The sequence below is a fragment of the Elephas maximus genome, chromosome 10, assembly GCF_024166365.1.
Source record: "Elephas maximus indicus isolate mEleMax1 chromosome 10, mEleMax1 primary haplotype, whole genome shotgun sequence".
Taxonomy (NCBI): domain Eukaryota; kingdom Metazoa; phylum Chordata; class Mammalia; order Proboscidea; family Elephantidae; genus Elephas; species Elephas maximus.
The window spans coordinates 103,601,179-103,621,183 of record NC_064828.1 but is presented as its reverse complement, the minus strand read 5'-3'; the positions used below and the strand labels follow the sequence as shown (position 1 = coordinate 103,621,183).

The following is a 20,005-nucleotide window of genomic DNA, read 5'->3' as shown; positions in this document are numbered from 1 at the left end:
ACTCTTGACATCTACCAAGGATGAAATAATATTTTCAGTTACATAATCATACTTGTGATTTGCCTGTGTTGTAATGGGGGCAGCAGAAGGGCTGGCCAAGTGGGGATGCAGGCCTGGAGCCACCTATGGAAGTGGGGGAGACCGTGTACCTTCTCCTTTGACTCCTGTTTTGACCTACACATGATGGGGTTTTCACACCGACTTGCTTAAGGGTGGCCCTTTATTCATTTGCTTTCCATGTTGACACATGTTGCAGTTTATGCATCATACCTGATAAAGTGGATTTAAAGAGTGTGTTATCTAGTTTTTATAAACCAATCCTTACAAAATGGACAAGTGGCTTAAAATAGCTTTTGCGAGGAAGCTGCAGACTGAAAGTGATATTAATAATGCCAGCACATGCTAACAATGAGAAAACAGCGGAGTTGACACTTCTCTCCTCCTGCGTTCCACAGATCACATACATGGAGTCCAGGGTCAGTGTCTTGGATGCCATTATGGTTTCACCCTAAATACGTCATAATTCCAGTACCAAGCAAGAAACAAAGGAGGATTTTAAGAACAAATTGTTTTGGCAATTCACTAAGACTTGAAGCCTGTGACGTTATTGTAGTGTTTGTCTCTCTAGTCCTTTTCCCTGGAATTCAGAGAACCAGTGAATTTTAGGGCTAGACACCTGCACCCAAGGTAGGAGCATTACTAGATTTTTAAGTGTTGCTAGGTTAGTACTAGTTAGGAGGAGAAGCAGAAAAGAGGCCCTTCCCTTTAAGGATACACATTATTTCCAGTTTCATCCCAGTGACCAAATCTTCTCAAACTTTTATAATGAGACAATTTTGGAGTCTTATTTGTAAAATCAGCTAAATTACTGCTTTTTCCCTGATAATATGTTAAAATAAAGCTTCAGGCAAATATTATGGTGGCTGAATTAACAGTTTACAGGTTTTGTAGAAGTAAGTGAATACTTTGTCTTTTGTTTTCAAAAAGATCGTGGATTTTTAACTTTGGAAGATTTCAAGAAAGCATTTAAGCAAGTGGCTCCCAAATTACCAGAGAGGATTATTGTTGAGGTATTCAGGTAAGTCACCAAAATCTTCCCGTACAGTCGTCTCTTGGTTTACCATTTGCTTTCATAGCTTTTCAGTTTTATGAATACTTATCTATGCAGATTCTTCACTTACGAGGATCGTCATCCCATAGCATATTGTCATGATCCAGGAGAGGAGCTTATAATTAGCCACAGTGGTTAAGCGCTTGGCTGCTAATCAAAAGGTTAACAATTCAAACTCACCAACCACTCCATGGAACAAAGATGTGGTAGTATGCTTCCATAAAGATTTATATCCTTGGGGGGGCCAAGAGGGCTGACTAGGTAGACGCTACCTCGGATCCCTCTTGCAACAAAGACTCGGAAAAACAAGTGAATCGATCACATACATGACAATCTAGGAACCCTGAACAACAAACACAGATTTAAAGAGTTGACCTAAGAGACAGAGACGGAGAATGAACAACTACAGGGAAGCAGCAACTGTTTTCGGAGCCTGGAGCGAACGTCCCAGTCAGGTAACCTTGGCGCCGGGCTTAGGACTGGGCCCAGGGGAGCTGAACACAACATCTTGTGATGGCGCAAACACGGGGCGCAGCCCTACCCCCCTGAACTGACACCGGGAGGGGTCCCAGCCGGTCCGCGTGGGCGGCGTGGCGACACGGCTGGTGGGAGGAGAAGTCCCCGGGTGCAGTGACTGGTTTTGGAGCCGGGAGTGCAGCGTCCCAGCCGGGGAAACTTGGCGCCGGGCTTTGGACTGGGCATAGGGTATCCGGTCATGGCGCAAACATGGGGCGCAGCCCTACTCCCCTGAACTAACCCTAGGAGGGGGCCCAGCCAGTCCGCGGAGGTGGTGATGCAACGCGGCTGGCGGGACAAGAAGTCCCCGGGAGGCAGCGACTGATTTTGGAGCCGGGAGTACAGCGTCCCAACCGGGGAACCTTGGCGCTGGGCTTTGGACTGGGCATAGGGCATCCGGTCGCGGCGCAAACACGGGGCGCAGACCTACTCCCCTGAACTAACCCCGGGAGGGGGCCCAGCTGGTCTGCGGAGGCGGCGCGGCGACGCGGCTGGCGGGACGAGAAGTCCGTGGGAGGAAGCGACTGATTTTGGAGCCGGGAGTGCAGCGTCCCAGCAGGGGAACCTTGGCACTGGGATTTGGATCGGCAGCGGAGGATCTGACTGCGGCTTCAGCGGGCCAGACCCTCGGGGACAATCTCCACACAGCCAGCACACATAGGCGACACGCCCCTCGGGAATCTCAGATAAAATAGTCATCCCAAGCAAGATAAGCAACTTTGGCTATATTCTGGGGTGCTACTCTCTGCTGTTTTTCTGAACCCTACCCTCCCCTTCCCAGGCGGCTTCATTAACAATGGAATTTCCTGAGCCAGAGGGAGAACGGCTCCGGCTCCTTGGCTTTGCTTTTCCCTTTTTTTTTTTTTTTTGGTCTTTTCCTAACCCATTCTTCGGGCCTGAGAGAAGCAACCACAAAAAACCCAGGGACCAAAAATCCTTCCCTAATTGGACTAAAAACACAGAACCAGCTCCAGCCAAGCATATATGATCCAAATCTTGGGCTTTCATCCTTACAGGGAACAAGGTGGCTGTTATAATGCAAAGGCAGTTCTGATAGGGATCTGACTGCATTTTTTTTTAGTGGATTTGCTGGAAAAACAAGTTCCCCAGGTCTGATATCTCTGCTTATTCAACAGAGCCCTAACTGACCCATAACAGGGAACTGAGGGCTGAAGCACCACCCAGACCACCTAGCCTCTTGCCTTAGGGGTCTAAGGAGGGTGACACCTACCAATCAGTAGAGGTACTTGCATTGGGGGCCTAAGGTACAGCTGCAGAGCCCTCCCACCAAGGTGCTATAGGAATAGAGACACACCTACCTCACTGACAGTTGGGGGAAGCCTGTCGGCATCCTGCCCCCCCGGAGTGTGAACCCCAGCTGCTAATAGAATCTGGTGCACACAACTATCACCACTACTTCTCGAGGTGGATAGGTGTTAGGGTGCAGCACACACTTGATGACCCAAAATCAGGTTCTACTCAAGAATAGTGAATAGACTCAGGCATATATATCTGGCAACAGCCCAAACCAGCTGGTAATAGGTCATAAGTAAGTCAAGGGCTACAACAAATAAGACAGCACAATCTAGTAGCCCATCCACATATACTGAAAGAAAACAGAACAAGATTAGACTCAGTGAGCAATTATAAAATAAATCACTACTATATCTTAGTGATGGCCCGGAGACAGCAGTCGATATCAAACCACATAAATAAGCAGACCATGACAGCTTCTACAACCCCCCAAACAAAAGAATCAAAATCTTTCCCAAATGAAGAAACTATCCTGGAATTATCAGATACAGAATATAAAAAACTAATTTACAGAATGCTTCAAGACATGAGGGATGACCTCAGAAACGAAATAAGGCAAACTGCAGAAAAAGCCAAGGAACACACTGATAAAACAGTTGAAGAACTCAAAAAGATTATTCAAGAACCTAGTGGAAAAATTAATAAGTTGCAAGAATCCATAGAGAGACAGCATATAGAAATCCAAAAGATTAACAATAAAATTACAGAATTAGACAACGCAATAGGAAGTCGGAGGAGCAGACTCGAGCAATTAGAATGCAGACTGGGACATCTGGAGGACCAGGGAATTAACACCAACATAGCTGAAAAAAAATCAGATAAAAGAATTAAAAAAAATTAAAAAACCCTAAGAATCATGTGGGACTCTATCAAGAAAGATAACTTGCGTGTGATTGGAGTCCCAGAACAGGGAGGGAGGACAGAAAACACAGAGAAAATAGTTGAAGATATGCTGACAGAAAACTTCCCTGACATCATGAAAGACGAAAGGATATGTATCCAAGATGCTCATCGAACCCCATTTAAGACTGATCTAAAAAGAAAAACACCAAGACATATTATCATGAAACTTGCCAAAACCAAAGATAAAGAGAAAATTTTAAAAGCAGCCAGGGAGAAAAGAAAGGTCTCCTTCAAGGGAGAATCAATAAGAATAACTTCAGACTACTCAGCAGAAACCATGCAGGCAAGAAGGCAATGGGATGACACATACAGAGCACCGAAGGAGAAAAACTGCCAGCCAAGGACCATATATCCAGCAAAACTCTCTCTGAAATATGAGGGCGAAATTAAGATATTTACAGATAAACACAAGCGTAGAGAATTTGCAAAAACCAAACCAAAGCTACAAGAAATACTAAAAGAAATTGTTTGGTCAGAAAACCAATAATATCAGATAGCAGCACAACACAAGGTCACAAAACAGAACATCCTGATATCAACTCAAATAGGGAAATCACAAAAACAAATTAAGATTAATTAAAAAAAAAATGTTCATAACAGGGAATCATTGAACTCAATATGTAAAAGATCACAGTAATGAAAAAGAGGGACTAAATATAGGTGGCATAGAACAGCCATATGGAGAGTGATACAAGGCAATATAGGACAATACAAGTTACGTTTTAGAAAAATAGGGGTAAATATTAAGGTAACCACAAAGAGGTATAACAACTCCATAACTGAAGATAAAAGCCAAGAAAAACGTAACGACTCAACAAACATGAAGTCAAACACTATGAAAATGAGGATCTCACAATTTCCTAAGAAAAACGGCTCAGCACAAAAAAGTAAGTGGAAAAATGCAATTGTCAACAACACACATAAAAAGGCATCAAAATGACAACACTAAGCACTTATTTATCTATAATTACGTTGAATGTAAATGGACTAAATACACCAATAAAGAGACAGAGAGTCTCGGACTGGATAAAGAAACACGATCCGTCTATATGCTGCCTACAAGAGACACACCTTAGACTTAGAGACACAAACAAACTAAAACTCAAAGGATGGAAAAAAATATATCAAGCAAACAACAAGCAAAAAAGAAGAGGAGTAGCAATATTAATTTCTGACAAAATAGACATTAAACTTAAATCCACCACAAAGGATAAAGAAGGACACTACTTAATGATAAAAGGGACAATTGATCAGGAAGATATAACCATATTAAATATTTATGCACCCAATGACAGGGCTGCAAGATACATAAATCAAATTTTAACAGAACTGAAAAGTGAGATAGACACCGCCACGATTATAGTAGGAGACTTCAACACACCACTTTCGGAGAAGGACAGGACATCCAGTAAGAAGCTCAATAGAGACACAGAAGACCTACTTACCACAATCAACCAACTTGACCTCACTGACTTATACAGAACTCTCCACCCAACTGCTGCAAAGAATACTTTTTTTTCTAGCGCACATGGAACATTCTCTAGAATAGACCACATACTAGGTCATAAAACAAACCTTTGCAGAATCCAAAACATCAAAATATTACAAAGCATCTTCTCAGACCACAAGGCAATAAAACTAGAAATCAATAACAGAAAAACTAGGGAAAAGAAATCAAATACTTGGAAACTGAACAATACGCTCCTGAAAAAAGACTGGGTTATAGAAGACATCAAGGAGGGAATAAGGAAATTCATAGAATGCAATGAGAATGAAAACACTTCCTATCAAAACCTCTGGGACACAGCAAAAGCCGTGTTCAGAGGCCAATTTATATCGATAAATGCACACATACAAAAAGAAGAAAGAGCCAAAATCAGAGAACTGTCCCTACAACTTGAACAAATAGAAAGTGAGCAACAAAAGAATCCATCAGGCACCAGAAGAAAACAAATAATAAAAATTAGAGCTGAACTAAATGAATTAGAGAACAGAAAAACAATTGAAAGAATTAACAAAGCCAAAAGCTGGTTCTTTGAAAAAATTAACAAAATTGATAAACCATTGGCTAGACTGACTAAAGAAATACAGGAAAGGAAACAAATAACCCGAATAAGAAACGAGAAGGGCCACATCACAACAGACCCAACTGAAATTAAAAGAATCATATCAGATTATTATAAAAAATTGTACTCTAACAAATTTGAAAACCTAGAAGAAATGGATGAATTCCTGGAAAAACACTACCTACCTAAACTAACACAATCAGAAGTAGAACAACTAAATAGACCCATAACAAAAAAAAAGGGATTGAAACGGTAATCAAAAAACTCCCAACAAAAAAAATCCCTGGCCCGGATGGCTATACTGCAGAGTTCTACCAAACTTTCAGAGAAGAGATAACGCCACTACTACTAAAGGTATTTCAAAGCATAGAAAATGACGGAATACTACCCAATTCATTCTATGAAGCCACCATCTCCCTGATACCAAAACCAGGTAAAGACATTACGAAAAAAGAAAATTATAGACCTATAACCCTCATGAACATAGATGCAAAAATCCTCAACAAAATTCTAGCCAATAGAATTCAACAACACATCAAAAAAATAATTCACCACGACCAAGTGGGATTTATACCAGGTATGCAAGGCTGGTTTAATATTAGAAAAACCATTAATGTAATCCACCACATAAATAAAACAAAAGACAAAAACCACATGATCTTATCAATTGGTACAGAAAAGGCATTTGACAAAGTCCAACACCCATTTATGATAAAAACTCTCACCAAAATAGAAATTGAAGGAAAATTCCTCAGCATATTAAAGGGCATCTATGCAAAGCCAACAGCCAACATCATTCTAAATGGAGAGAGCCTGAAACCATTTCCCTTGAGAACGGGAAGCAGACAAGGATGCCCTTTATCACCGCTCTTATTCAACATTGTGCTAGAAGTCCTAGCCAGAGCAATTAGGCTAGACAAAGAAATAAAGGGCATCCGGATTGGCAAAGACGAAGTAAAATTATCTCTATTTGCAGATGACATGATCTTATACACAGAAAACCCCAAGGAATCCTCCAGAAAACTACTGAAACTAATAGAAGAGTTTGGCAGAGTCTCAGGTTATAAGATAAACATACAAAAATCACTTGGATTCCTCTACATCAACAAAAAGAACATCGAAGAGGAAATAACCAAATCAATACCATTCACAGTAGCCCCCAAGAAGATAAAATACTTAGGAATAAATTTTACCAAGGATGTAAAAGACCTGTACAAAGAGAACTACAAAGCTCTCCTACAAGAAATTAAAAAGGACATACTTAATTGGAAAAACATACCTTGCTCATGGATAGGAAGACTTAACATAGTAAAAATGTCTATTCTACCAAAAGACATCTATACATACAATGCACTTCCGCTCCAAATTCCAATGTCATTTTTTAAGGTGATAGAGAAACAAATCACCAACTTCATATGGAAGGGAAAGAAGCCTCGGATTAGCAAAGCATTAGTGAAAAAGAAGAAGAAAGTGGGAGGCCTCACTCTACCTGATTTCAGAACCTATTATACATCCACAGTACTCAAAACAGCCTGGTACTGGTACAACAACAGACACATAGACCAGTGGAACAGAATTGAGAACCCAGATATCAATCCATCCACATATGAGCAGCTGATATTTGACAAAGGGCCAGTGTCAGTTAGTTGGGGAAAATATAGTCTTTTTTAACAAATGGTGCTGGCATAACTGGATATCCATTTGCAAAAAAATGAAACAGGACCCATACGTCACACCAAGCACAAAAACTAACTCCAAGTGGATCAAAGACCTAAACATAAAGACTAAAACAATAAAGATCATGGAAGAAAAAATAGGGACAACCTTAGGAGCCCTAATACAAGGCATAAACAGAATACAAAACATTACCAAAAATGACGAAGAGAAACCAGATAACTGGGAGCTCCTAAAAATCAAACACCTATGCTCATCTAAAGACTTCACCAAAAGAGTAAAAAGACCACCTACAGACTGGGAAAGAATTTTCAGCTATGGCATCTCCGACCAGCACCTGATCTCTAAAATCTATATGATTTTGTCAAAACTCAACCACAAAAAGACAAACAACCCAATCAAGAAGTGGGCAAAGGATATGAACGCACACTTCACTAAAGAAGATATTCAGGCAGCCAACAGACACATGAGAAAATGCTCCCGATCATTAGCCATTAGAGAAATGCAAATTAAAACTACGATGAGATTCCATCTCACTCCAACAAGGCTGGCATTAATCCAAAAAACACAAAAGAATAAATGTTGGAGAGGCTGCGGAGAGATTGGAACTCTTACACACTGCTGGTGGGAATGTCAAATGGTACAACCACTTTGGAAATCTATCTGGCGTTATCTTAAACAGTTAGAAATAGAACTACCATACAACCCAGAAATCCCACTCCTCGGAATATACCCTAGAGATACAAGAGCCTTCATACAAACAGATATATGCACACCCATGTTTATTGCAGCTCTGTTTACAATAGCAAAAAGCTGGAAGCAACCATGGTGTCCATCAACGGATGAATGGTTAAATAAATTGTGGTATATTGACACAATGGAATACTACGCATCGATAAAGAACAGTGACGAATCTGTGAAACATTTCATAACATGGAGGAACCTGGAAGGCATTATGCTGAGCGAAATTAGTCAAAGGCAAAAGGACAAATACTGTATGAGACCACTATTATAAGATCTTGAGGAATAGTATAAACTGAGAAGAACATACACTTTTGTGGTTACGAGGTGGGGGAGGGAGGGAGGGTGTGAGAGGGTTTTTTACTGATTAATTAGTAGATAAGAACTGCTTTAGCTGAAGGGAAGGACAATACTCAATACATGGAAGGTCAGCTCAACTGGACTGGACCAAAAGCAAAGAAGTTTCCGGGATAAACTGAATGCTTCAAAGGTCAGCGGAGCAAGGGCGAGGGTTTGGGGGCCATGGTTTAAGGGGACTTCTAAGTCAATTGGCAAAATAATTCCATTATGAAAACACTCTGCATCCCACTTTGAAATGTGGCGTCTGGGGTCTTAAATGCTAACAAGCGGCCATCTAAGATGCATCAATTGGTCTCAACCCACCTGGAGCAAAGGAGAATGAAGAACACCAAGGTCACACGATAACTAAGAGCCCAAGAGACAGAAAGGGCCACATGAACCAGAGACCTACATCATCCTGAGACCAGAAGAACTAGTTGGTGCCCGGCCACAACTGATGACTGCCCTGACAGGGAGCACAACAGAGAACCCCTGAGGGAGCAGGAGATCAGTGGGATGCAGACCCCAAATTCTCATAAAAAAACCATACTTTATGGTCTGACTGAGACTAGAGGAATCCTGGCGGTCATGGTCCCCAAACCTTCTGTTGGCCCAGGACAGGAACAATTCCCGAAGACAACTCATCAGACATGAAAGGGACTGGACAGTGGGTAGGAGAGAGATGCTGATGAAGAGTGAGCTAATTATATCAGGTGGAGACTTGAGACTGTGTTGGCATCTCCTGTCTAGAGGGGGGATGGGAGGATAGAGAGAGTTGGAAGCTGGCAAAATTGTCACGAAAGGAGAGACTGGAAGGGCTGACTCATTAGGGGGAGAGCAAGTGGGAGTACGGAGTAAGGTGTATATAAACTTATATGTGACAGTCTGACTTGATTTGTAAACGTTCACTTGAAGCTCAATAAAAGTTAATTAAAAAAAAAAAAAAGATTTATATCCTTGGAAACCCCATGAGACAGTTCTGTCCTGTCCTCTAGGGTTGCTATGAGTCGGAATCAGCTCGATGGCAATGGGTCAGCAGGTATGGAGTAGCTTGGGCCATATGCTCTGGCCAGCTCAGTGAGCTTGAGTCCGTCAGTACCCTGGCCAGAAGGCTCCAAAAGTGAGTGGAATGCTTGCACCCCAGGGAAGAGGAGCAGGAAGAAAGCAGAACTTCTCCATTTATTTATGTATCCGCTAAAAAAAAAAAAAAATGAAGCTTTGTTAGTACTTAACATTGACCCTGATGATCTCCCATGGCCTGCATGTCAGTCATACAAAGCTTGTACATCATTGTTGAGTTGTCTGGAAAAAAGAGCTGGAGTTGCTTAATGTTGGCCCTTCATTCACTTGCTTTCAGTGTTACAGACACATGTTGCAGTTTATGCATTCCTGATAAAGTGGATTTAAAGGTTATATTACCTGGTTTTTATATACTTATCCTTACAAAATAGACAAATGGCTTAAAATAGCGAGGGAAGTGCACATTGAAGGTGATATTAATAATGGCAGCACATGCGAACAATGAGAAAATGGCAGAGCTGACACTTCTCTGGCTCCTAGCATGAGGTCTTCATCAAGCCTCCTACAAGGTATATTAATTAGGGTTCAGCACAAGCAGTGACAGCAAGAAAACTCAAAATATGTGAAACCCCCCCAAAAGATAGAAATGTCACATAAACAGGCAGTCTAGGGTTGATTCGATGGCAACACAGTCACGAAGGACCCAGACTCCCTTTCTTTTTGCTGTGGTTGCCTCAACACCTGGCTTCTCCCTCCTGCTTCAAGATGGTTGCTTATCCAGCTAGTTAGGAGGAAAGGGAGCGGAAGATAGACCCCTTTCTTTAAGGATACATATTTCTACTTACAGCCCAGTGAGCAAAACTTAGTGCCAAGGTCATGTGTAATTGCAGGCAGGGGGCTGTAGTCTTTGCTCTGGGAAGTCATGTGGCCCATTAGTAGAGGTCTGATACCGAGGAAGGAGAGAATCGATATCGGGGGACATCTGGCAGGACCAGCCATTTGAGATAAAAGCAATTTAATGAAATTTGACCAGAAGCCAGCACCCCCAACAGAAATTATCAAACAGGTTATTGGAAATAAGGACTTGCATTCACTGTCATTAACAGTGACATCACCTATGAACTTGATTTATACATCATTCACAAGCCTGCTTTTGAGCAAACTATTGAATAAGAGCAAAGAAATTAAAGGTAGCAGCATGCAAAGTACTATAGGACAATGTCAATTTAGTTGATTTTATAGAAGCAACTATAGTAGCATCTCTGTATATACTTTATGATGATATGAGTAATAAATATCACAAATAATCAAATTTCATCTTTATTTTGGTGACCAATGCTTATTCCTAAAAGATCTGTAGATTGTTATGAAGTAGATAAAACATTTTTGCTAATGCGCAGTAGACCCGATACAGTAGCCATCAGTAGTGAAAATGGTAGACACTTAAGAGTTCACTTTCACCCAGACTTGGAGCATAAAGCATCAAAGAACCGTTTTACTTTATGACTTGGTGGAAACACTGAAGATGTTAAATCATTGTTGGGGTATCATTCATGAAATCTGAGGGCATTACAAGAGTTTAATGAGATACTTTTATAAGGTTTGTGAATTGTCCAACTACTTAAATGATATTTAATAATTTTATCATTAATAAAGCTGTGTGTATGTGTATTTTAATATATTGCCAGGGTTCATAGCATTCACATTCTGTTCTGCAGTCGTCATCATTTGTTTTAGTCTTAGTTCTACAGTTACGTGGATTCAACACTCACTTCCAAGCCCTCTGCCATAGTTTCTGCTTAGCTGAAGTTTATTCCATAGTAGGGATCATAATTATATTCCCTGTTGTGTTTCATGTTCAAAGATGTTTTTCTGGGCCATTCATACTTGGATAAAAGTATGTAATGCATTGATAACATTTTTAAGTCAGTCTTTTTCTTTGAGAACACTGGTTGTGTTTATGTTGGAAGTCCTTTTAAATTTCTATTTCAATTGCTTGCTTTGCCCACCATGTCTCTTAGCATATTTTCAGCAGTGTCTGTTCTTTTTTGTCCTGTGTCCAATGTGCGTTTTTTTTTTCTGTGATGGTTTTATTTTTCTCTTAGACTTCCTTCTTGGGCTATATCTGTTGATGCTTTGTCTCCTTTTTGTTATTTTATACTGTCTTGCTATTTTACAGTATCTCCTCTAAGCCTTTTTATCTCTGCTTTAACTCTTGTTTTATAGAGGTGTTTGTTTCACTAGGGGAAACAATAATTTCTTTTTGGTAGGGAAGTTACTCTTTTTTCTTTTTATTGTACTTTAGATGAGGGTTTACAGAACAAACTAGCTTCTTATTAAACAGTTAGTACACATATTATAACATTGGTTAACAATGCCATGACATGTCAACAGTCTCCCTTCCCGACCATGGGTTCCCTATTACCAACTTTCTTGTCCCTTCCTGCCTTCTAGTCTATGCCCCTGAGCTGACGTGGCCCTTTAGGTTTGTTTTGTTTTACGGGCCTGTCGAATCTTTGGCTGAAGGGTGAACCTCAGGAGTGACTTCATTATTGAGCTAAAAGGGTGTCTGGGGGCCATACTTTCAGGGTTTCTCTAGTCTCTGTCAGGCCAGGAAGTCTGGTGTTTTTTTGTGAGTTAGGGTTTTGTTCTACGTTTTTCTCCAGCTCTGTCTGGAACCCTCTTCTGTGACCCCTGTCAGAGCACAGTGGTGGTAGCTGGGCATCATCTCTTTGCACTGGACTCAGTCTGGTGGAGGCCATGGTATTTGTGGTCCTTTAGTCCTTTGGACTAATCTTTCCCTTGTATCTTTAGTTCCTTCATTCTCCCTTGCTCCCGAATGAGTGAGACCAGTGGAGTATCTTAGATGGCCACTCACAGACTTTTAAGACCCCAGACGCTACTCACCAAAGTGGAATGTAGAACATTTTCTTTATAAACTGTATTATGCCATCTGAGCTAGATGTTCCCTGAGACCATGGTCCCCACAGCCCTCAGCCCAGCATCTCGGTCCCTCGGAGTTTAGATGTGTCGTCTGTGGAGCTTCCATGACTTTTTCTTGGACAAGTTGTGCTGGGTTCCCCAGAATTGTGTACTGTCTTACCCTTTACCAAAGGTATCACGTATCTATTGTCTTATTTTGTGTTTTTTCATCCCCACCCCTCCCCTCCCTTGTAACCATCAAAGATTGTTTCTTTTTGTGTGTAAACCTTTTCATGAGTTTTTACAGTAATGCTCTCACATAATATTTGGCCTTTTGTGATTGACTTATTTCACTCAGCATCATGCCCTCCAGATTCATCCATGTTATGAGATGCTTTGCAGATTCATCATTGTTCTTTATCTTTACGTAATACTCCACTGTGTGTATGTACCGCAGTTTATCGATTCATCTGTTGATTGGCATCTAGATTGTTTCCATCTTTTTGCTATTTTGAGCAATGCTGCAGTGAACATGGGTGTGAATATGTCTATTTGTGTGATAACTCTTATTTCTCTAGGACATATTCCTAGGAGTGGAATTGCTGGATCATACGATATTTCTGGCTTTCTAAGGACGCGCCATATCGTTTTCCCAAATAATTATCATTTTGCACTCCCATCAGCAGTGTATAAGCATTCTAATCTCTCTGCAGACTCTCCAACATTGAAAACAATAATTTTTAAGACTTTATTTTTAATGGGTGACTGCTTGGGGGTTTACAGTGATAACTTTTTCCAAGTAGATTATCGAAAGCAACTTTTCTACTGAGGGAAGAGTTTTAGGAACAAATTACTTCATTAAACCAAGGGAGGATATCTCTTGTTAAAAATAAGACAAAAAACAAAATTTGGTACTTGTTTATACCATCTCTGAAGGTATCATATAATGTTAATATTTGGATTTCAAAATTTGAGATTCCTTTCAGTGTTTCAAACTTTAAACTTTGATTTCCACTTGGAGCTAATAGCGATAATTTGTGTACTAAAACGGCCAAGGTCATATCAAAGATGGTGTTTCATTATTATGCAGAAGTTCATAGGATATTCTTTCTGTGAAGTTTTTTTTTTTCTTCCTACCTGCTACAAATGACAGAAGTTCAAGAGGCAGAAAAATTGATTGATACTGTGTTTGCACTGTAGGTAATATAGGCTCTTTCCAGCGCTAAAAGGTGAAAACAAGAAACTTCTTTTCTCTGTAACACTAATAGAACTTGTTAAGAACCTTATAGTGGCTGTCTTTTTTTTTTCTTTTTAATGTTCAAAAATCATCATTGACTCTAATGGGTAAGGTTAAAACTCTTTAGCCTGGCTCTCTAACATCTGGTCCCTAGGAGCGCCTGCCTTTCCAAACTTATTTTTCATTCATCCCAAATTCCTGCATTTCCTTTGGCATTGTACTTGTTACCTTGAATATGTGATGAGCCATTTTTCATGCTTCTTCCCTTGCCTGGCACTGCCTTTCCCTTTTGCCTATCTGTTCAAATTGGAGCTACCTTTTCCTGCTCAATAAAGCTTTTTTTTTTTTTCTCTCTGCATTGTACAGCTCCCTTTCTTTTCTCTAAATTTTGTTAGCATTTATTGTGGAGGTTTTTTTTTTCCCCCCTTAATCACTTACTTGATAAATAACAATACAGAGTTTATGATTATCCCCATAAAATACTAGAAGCTCTTTGAGTTTATGAACTTATCTATAACCTCCACTGTTCCTGGCACATTGCCTTACACATTGTAGTTATTTAATAAGTAATTGTTGGTCCATCGTCACTTACTCCAGATACCCGGTGACGTTAAAATAGTCACATACAGTTTTCTGCATGGTTTAATTTACTTCTTAAAAACTAGAATACTTCAAAATGCCATCAGGAGCTTTTTAACCACATGTGGCTTTGCTTTATATTTTCTCTTTCTACGTGGGATTTTCCTGAATTAATCTGTGAAGACCTGTCTGCTTTTGGGGGGTGGGGGGTGGCATTTTCAGTTTATGATTTAACGTCCACTGTCATAGGTTGCTAGGAGTCAGAATTGACTCGATGGCAATGGGTTTTTTTTTTTTTTTTTTTGTCATCAGAAAGGATCCCTGGTGGCACAGTGGTTAAGAGCTCAGCTGCTAACCAAAAGGTCAGCAGTTCAAATCCACCCGCCACTCCTTGGAAACCCTATGGGGCAGTTCTAGTCTGTCCTATAGGGTCGCTGTGAGTCAAAATCGCTTAAATGGCAATGGATTTGGTTTGGTTTGGGGGTCATCAGGGAAGGAGCCCTGGTGACACACTGGTTAAGTACCTGGCTGCTAACTGAAAGGTCAGTGGTTCAAACCCATAAGCTGCTCCTCAGGAGAAAAATGTGGCAGTTGCTTCCATAAAGATTGTCGCCTCAGAAACCCCATGGAGCAGTTCTACTCTATCCTATAGGGTTGCTATGTGTCAGAATAGACTTGATGGGAGTGGGTTTTGTTTTTGGTCTCGTCATCAGGGAGCTGGCTTAATGTTCTTTCTTGACTTTGTCTACCATCCATACCCTGTGGGATTTCTGGCTGGTGTTTTCCTCTCTGTGGGTATGTTTACTTCTCCATGCCTAGGAGCCTTTTCCATATCATTGTAAGCACTGAGATTTGTACCTTCCTGCTACCTGTCAGTTGGCAAAAAGCTCTGGGAAGCTTCTGCTTCCCAGCCATGAAATGAAAGGTGGACCTGCAGAAGGCCCTCTCCCTGGCCACCATCCACGGTCTCAGTGTATAAGCAGAGTGCCAGAAGCCTGCAACGTGCAAGTATTGAAGCACCTGAATACTCTCCAGTCATGACTGGAGACATTTAAAGTTATATCCTGATACTTTTGGTGTCAGAATTCCTTTCTTCATATTCTTTGGGAAGGTCAAAGCCCACAGAGCATCTAACTCTTCCTTGTTACGGTACTAAAAGTTGATGGAAAATAAGAGTGTCATGACTTGATTAGGAATATATTTCCAAAGTCCGTATCAATGGGGAAAGGGGCTAGGAATGCAATTTTAAAAGGTAGTGGTGGATACTCTCTTGGCAGAAGAATTATATATGCCTCATATCATGGTGGAAAACCTGGTGGTGTAGTGGTAAAGTGCTACGGCTGCTAACCAAAGGGTCAGCAGTTCGAATCCGCCAGGCACTCCTTGGAAACTCTATGGGGCAGTTCTACTCTGTCCTATAGGGTCTCTCTGAGTCGGAATTGACTCGATGGCATTGGGGTTGGTTTTTTTTGGTCGTATCACAGCCATACCAAAGGAAAGGATTATCATGAACTTGGGTGAAAAGAACTAACATACATATTTCTGTTAACGCTGAATGGAAGGGAGTCCTACAGAGCCAGGAGACCTAAAGGAAAGTGATTTAAAATAGCATTTTGTCCCCAACCCATCTGCATCTCTTTGGAAGTGTTATTCCTCACCGTGTTCTTTAACTTCCTGTAATTCTTCCAGCCAGCGGCAGACTTGTTGCATATCATTTTCTTGGACAGTCTATAACAAAAGGAAGCTTCTCAGTCATTATTCCCTGCATCAGAATGATTCTCTTATAAATGTGCTCATGTGACCTCAACAGGATCACAGCCATTATAGTGAGTGCCTACTTCGGTGATTGTGATTATTGACCTGTAAGTATCTGCATGTTTCTGTAGTATAGAAAAGACTGGACATCATGCCTCATTCTTCACAGCTGTACATGAATAACAGTCACCAGCTATATCTGGCATGTGTGTGATGACAGAAAAAAAAAACTACTTGAGTTTTCTAATTTTTATCTCATGTGTTACCTTCTCTGCATAAGTAATAATGCCTTAGCTTTTATTTCAAATTAAAACTTAATTGTCAAAGCTTCCTTTCCTGGTTAATTTTCTTGCACATTATTACTGAATGGGGAGTATGAATATATGTAAACTTTTCAAGCTGACCTCAAAATTTCTTCTCACTAGTGTTTTTCATATGTCATATGTTGAGTAAAATATATTTAACATATTATACATTGAATAAAACCACTTTAAAAATCCAGCTATAGAAATAATTACACTCTAACCATCTTAAGGAAATGCCACCTTTTCAGAGGGCTCTTAATTGATTTTGCCTTGTAAACAAAAATTATATCCTTGCATTCTAAGGTTCATAGTCATTTTACCAATATAAACTTCTGAACTGGAGATGCAGAAATTAAAGCTGAGAAACTGGACCAGGAAGCAAGTCGAGAAGAGTGGTGACTTTATTACATGAATTTTCAAATATAACATGTTATTTTGGTTTCTTCAATTAAAGTGCCTTCACTATCTAGTTGACGTTATTAAAGTGTGTTGGAAGGAATACTTAATTCCTTTTAAATTTAACATGTCCAGATTTTGTCATCCTCTCTTATTGTAAACCCCTCCAGATGCAAATTCTACTCATCCTTCAACACCCATCTCACATGCTACTGTTCAGATTTCTCTTATCCTTGAAACCTGGCCCTACCCTACACCCTGTCCACCCATCTTCCAACCTGCAACATGGAAATTGGCTCCCCCTTCTGTCTTAAATTCCTATAGCCCCAATCTGTCCTAAGTGCCTTTCTTTTTCATGCTTGTTGTTTCTGTAGCTGCCATCGAGTGGGCTCCCCGACTCACGGTGACGGCAGGCACAACGGAGTGCGCTGTCGCTCGGTTCAGCAGCATCCTCGTGATGGGCTGGGTTTTCACTGGCTGATTTTTGGAAGTAGATCGCCAGGCCTTTCTTCCTATTTATATGTAGTTATTTGTATACATTTATTATTTCCAGTATTATAATGGGAGCTCACTGCAAGCAGGCACAGCAGGGTATCCATCGTCACCCTCCCGACAGCACACGGCACAGTTTTGCCCATGTTGGATGAATGACTACGTCTTGTGTAAATGAATGGCTTATATAGCAGATGGGCTTGTTGATTATGTATTTTTTGTTTTACTCCCCAGATGCCACCCTGGCACCATTCTAAATAATGGAGCATGGTCAAGCCCAGGGCTGGCAACCAGCAGACGTGAGTTCTAATCCCAGCTCTGCCGCTTAGCCATCTTCCCACAAATCCCTGAGCCTCTCTGGACCACACTCTCGTCATCTCTGAAACGAGGGTGTTGTATTATATGATCTGGCAGACTTCTAGCTCTGAGATTCACTGGTGGGGTTATCTGTCATGGAGAGTGGCGTGGCGGTCTCCTTTATTTTCTATGTGTTTCACAGATACTATTCAGAATCCACCACTGCGTGAATACAGATGTGGCCTGTCAGTGTGACAGACTGTTCTCGAGAGGAAATTACTGGGTTTGACAGCTATCCAACCCTGGATTTACTTTCTGAGATGTCACTATAACAAGTGTTATGGCCAGCGGATCCAATTCCTCATCTACATATATGGCCGCGTATGCTGTTCCTGCTGTAATAGCATGAGGGTGGTTTTTCTGTTAATCCAACTGTCACATAAGAAACTACTGCCATGGTTTCTTTCTTGTGACCAAATGTTTCCAACCCTTTCAGTCACATATCATGAATGTATTCATGCCATTGTCCTTTATAGAAAAAGGAATCAATTTCTTACGTTTTTCTTTTTTTAGTAGATCGCTAAGTTCTGGGTGAGAACCTTGATGATATTGTATGTCATGTTTATACAAATCTGAATTCTTTATAAAATGAGAGAAATTTGTAGTTGAGACAAAGAATTTATATTTTATGTGTGACATTTAAATTAACATTGTTTTAAAATGCCATGAAAAGATAGGTTCAGAATTAAGAGTTACAAAGTTTTGGTTGTGCTTCATATAATATGACCTAAAATGAGGACCAGAGATTTCGGGTACTAGTACAGTGACGTATCAGTTTGGGAATTTGCTGGAACCTAGGAATCCTCAGTGTCTAGCTGTTTGTCTACCTACTACCTACTTAACCATTTTCCTCCATCAGTCTACCTTGAATAGAAACACACTTGTCGTTCAAAGAGTGGTCCAAGGACCAGCAGTATCATTGTCAGGTAGTTTGTTAGAAATGCATCACCTCAGGCCCCACTTCAGACATACTGAATCAAAACGTGTTTATTTTAACATGATCCCTGGTGATTCATATGCACTTTAAAGTTTGAGAAGCACTGGTCTACCCTTCTAGTTAAAATTTAGTTCAAGAGAGAAAATTATCATTATTGTTTAATGTTACTTCCCAGCTTAAATAGCATTTCATTATCTACCAGGTAATGTCTAGATTCCTTAGACTAACATGCCAGGCTCCTACAGGCAAGACCTCGTGTGACTTTACCATGTATGAGAGCATCTCCCAGTTCAAACATTCTATTCCATCATTCTGTTCTACTTGCTATCTACTGATGCTGTCTCATTTTTCTCCTATCATTTTTGCTTTTGCAGGTTCACCCTCCTCCCTTCTCCTTCTCGCACTTCCCTGTCCACACAGCTAATTGGTGTCCGTTCCTTAGAGCTTAGCTAAACTCTCTTCTGTGTAGCTTTCCCTGATCATTTTAATCCACGAAAGATCTTTCTTCCTTAGAATTCCCGTAACACTCACCACGTTAATTTATCTCATAACATTAACCACGACAACACCAGCAACTAACATTTACCGAGTGTGTACCAAGTACCAGGCACTGTGCTGAAAACACTTACTGTTCGCTGGAAACTCAGGGGTTAGGCTCTATCTGCCCCTGTTTTACTGATGGGGAAAGCGCTTGGAGAGGTCCAAGGACTTGCTCAAGGCTATGAGCTGGTTAGTAATGGAAAAAGTATTCAAATTCAAGAAAGCTGACTTCCAAGCTTGTGCTCTTAAATCACTGCTATAGTCTTTTCTTGTTTCTTTTAATAGCATAAATGCCCCGAGTGTGGGAGCCAAGCCCACAATGCATAGTATGAATATAAGGAAGGAGGGCATTTTCTCTCCACAAGGAAATGCTATTGATAAATGAGTTGTATAATTATATAGCTTCCCCCTGCTCCTATGAATGGGTTTGGTTTAGATTGTTATACTTGAGGTTTTATTTATTTGCAATATAAACAAAAAGAACTGCTTACAAAAATGTACAGTAGAAAGCTGATGCAGCATTCTGTATATGAAACTGTAGCCGGCATTCTGGGCAGGTCTGTTTGATAGGAACCCATGTACTATACATCTCACTTATGGAATTATATCACTTTACCAAAATATTTTGTCAAATAAATTGTAAAAGCCAAAAAGTATTCTAAATCGCCTAATGGGGCTTCATTGTAACTTTACCTGGGGTGTGGGTGCTAAACTAAATTCATAGCTTTTTCTTTACAAGGCAGGGGCTATGATTTAAATCATCTGAAAGACTCTTTTAATCAGTTGCTGTGTTGTGTTTGA

The 20,005-nt window shown here is 40.5% G+C and overlaps 1 protein-coding gene across 1 annotated transcript in view; it reads left to right on the top strand.

Annotated features, from left to right (window-relative positions):
- EFCAB11 (EF-hand calcium binding domain 11) overlaps positions 1 to 20,005 on the top strand; it is a 197,672-nt gene that overhangs the window by 18,045 nt on the left and 159,622 nt on the right. The window contains exon 5 of the mRNA XM_049898941.1: positions 988 to 1,078. Within this exon, the coding sequence (XP_049754898.1) occupies positions 988 to 1,078 (91 nt within the window). The remainder of the gene's footprint in view (positions 1 to 987; positions 1,079 to 20,005) is intronic.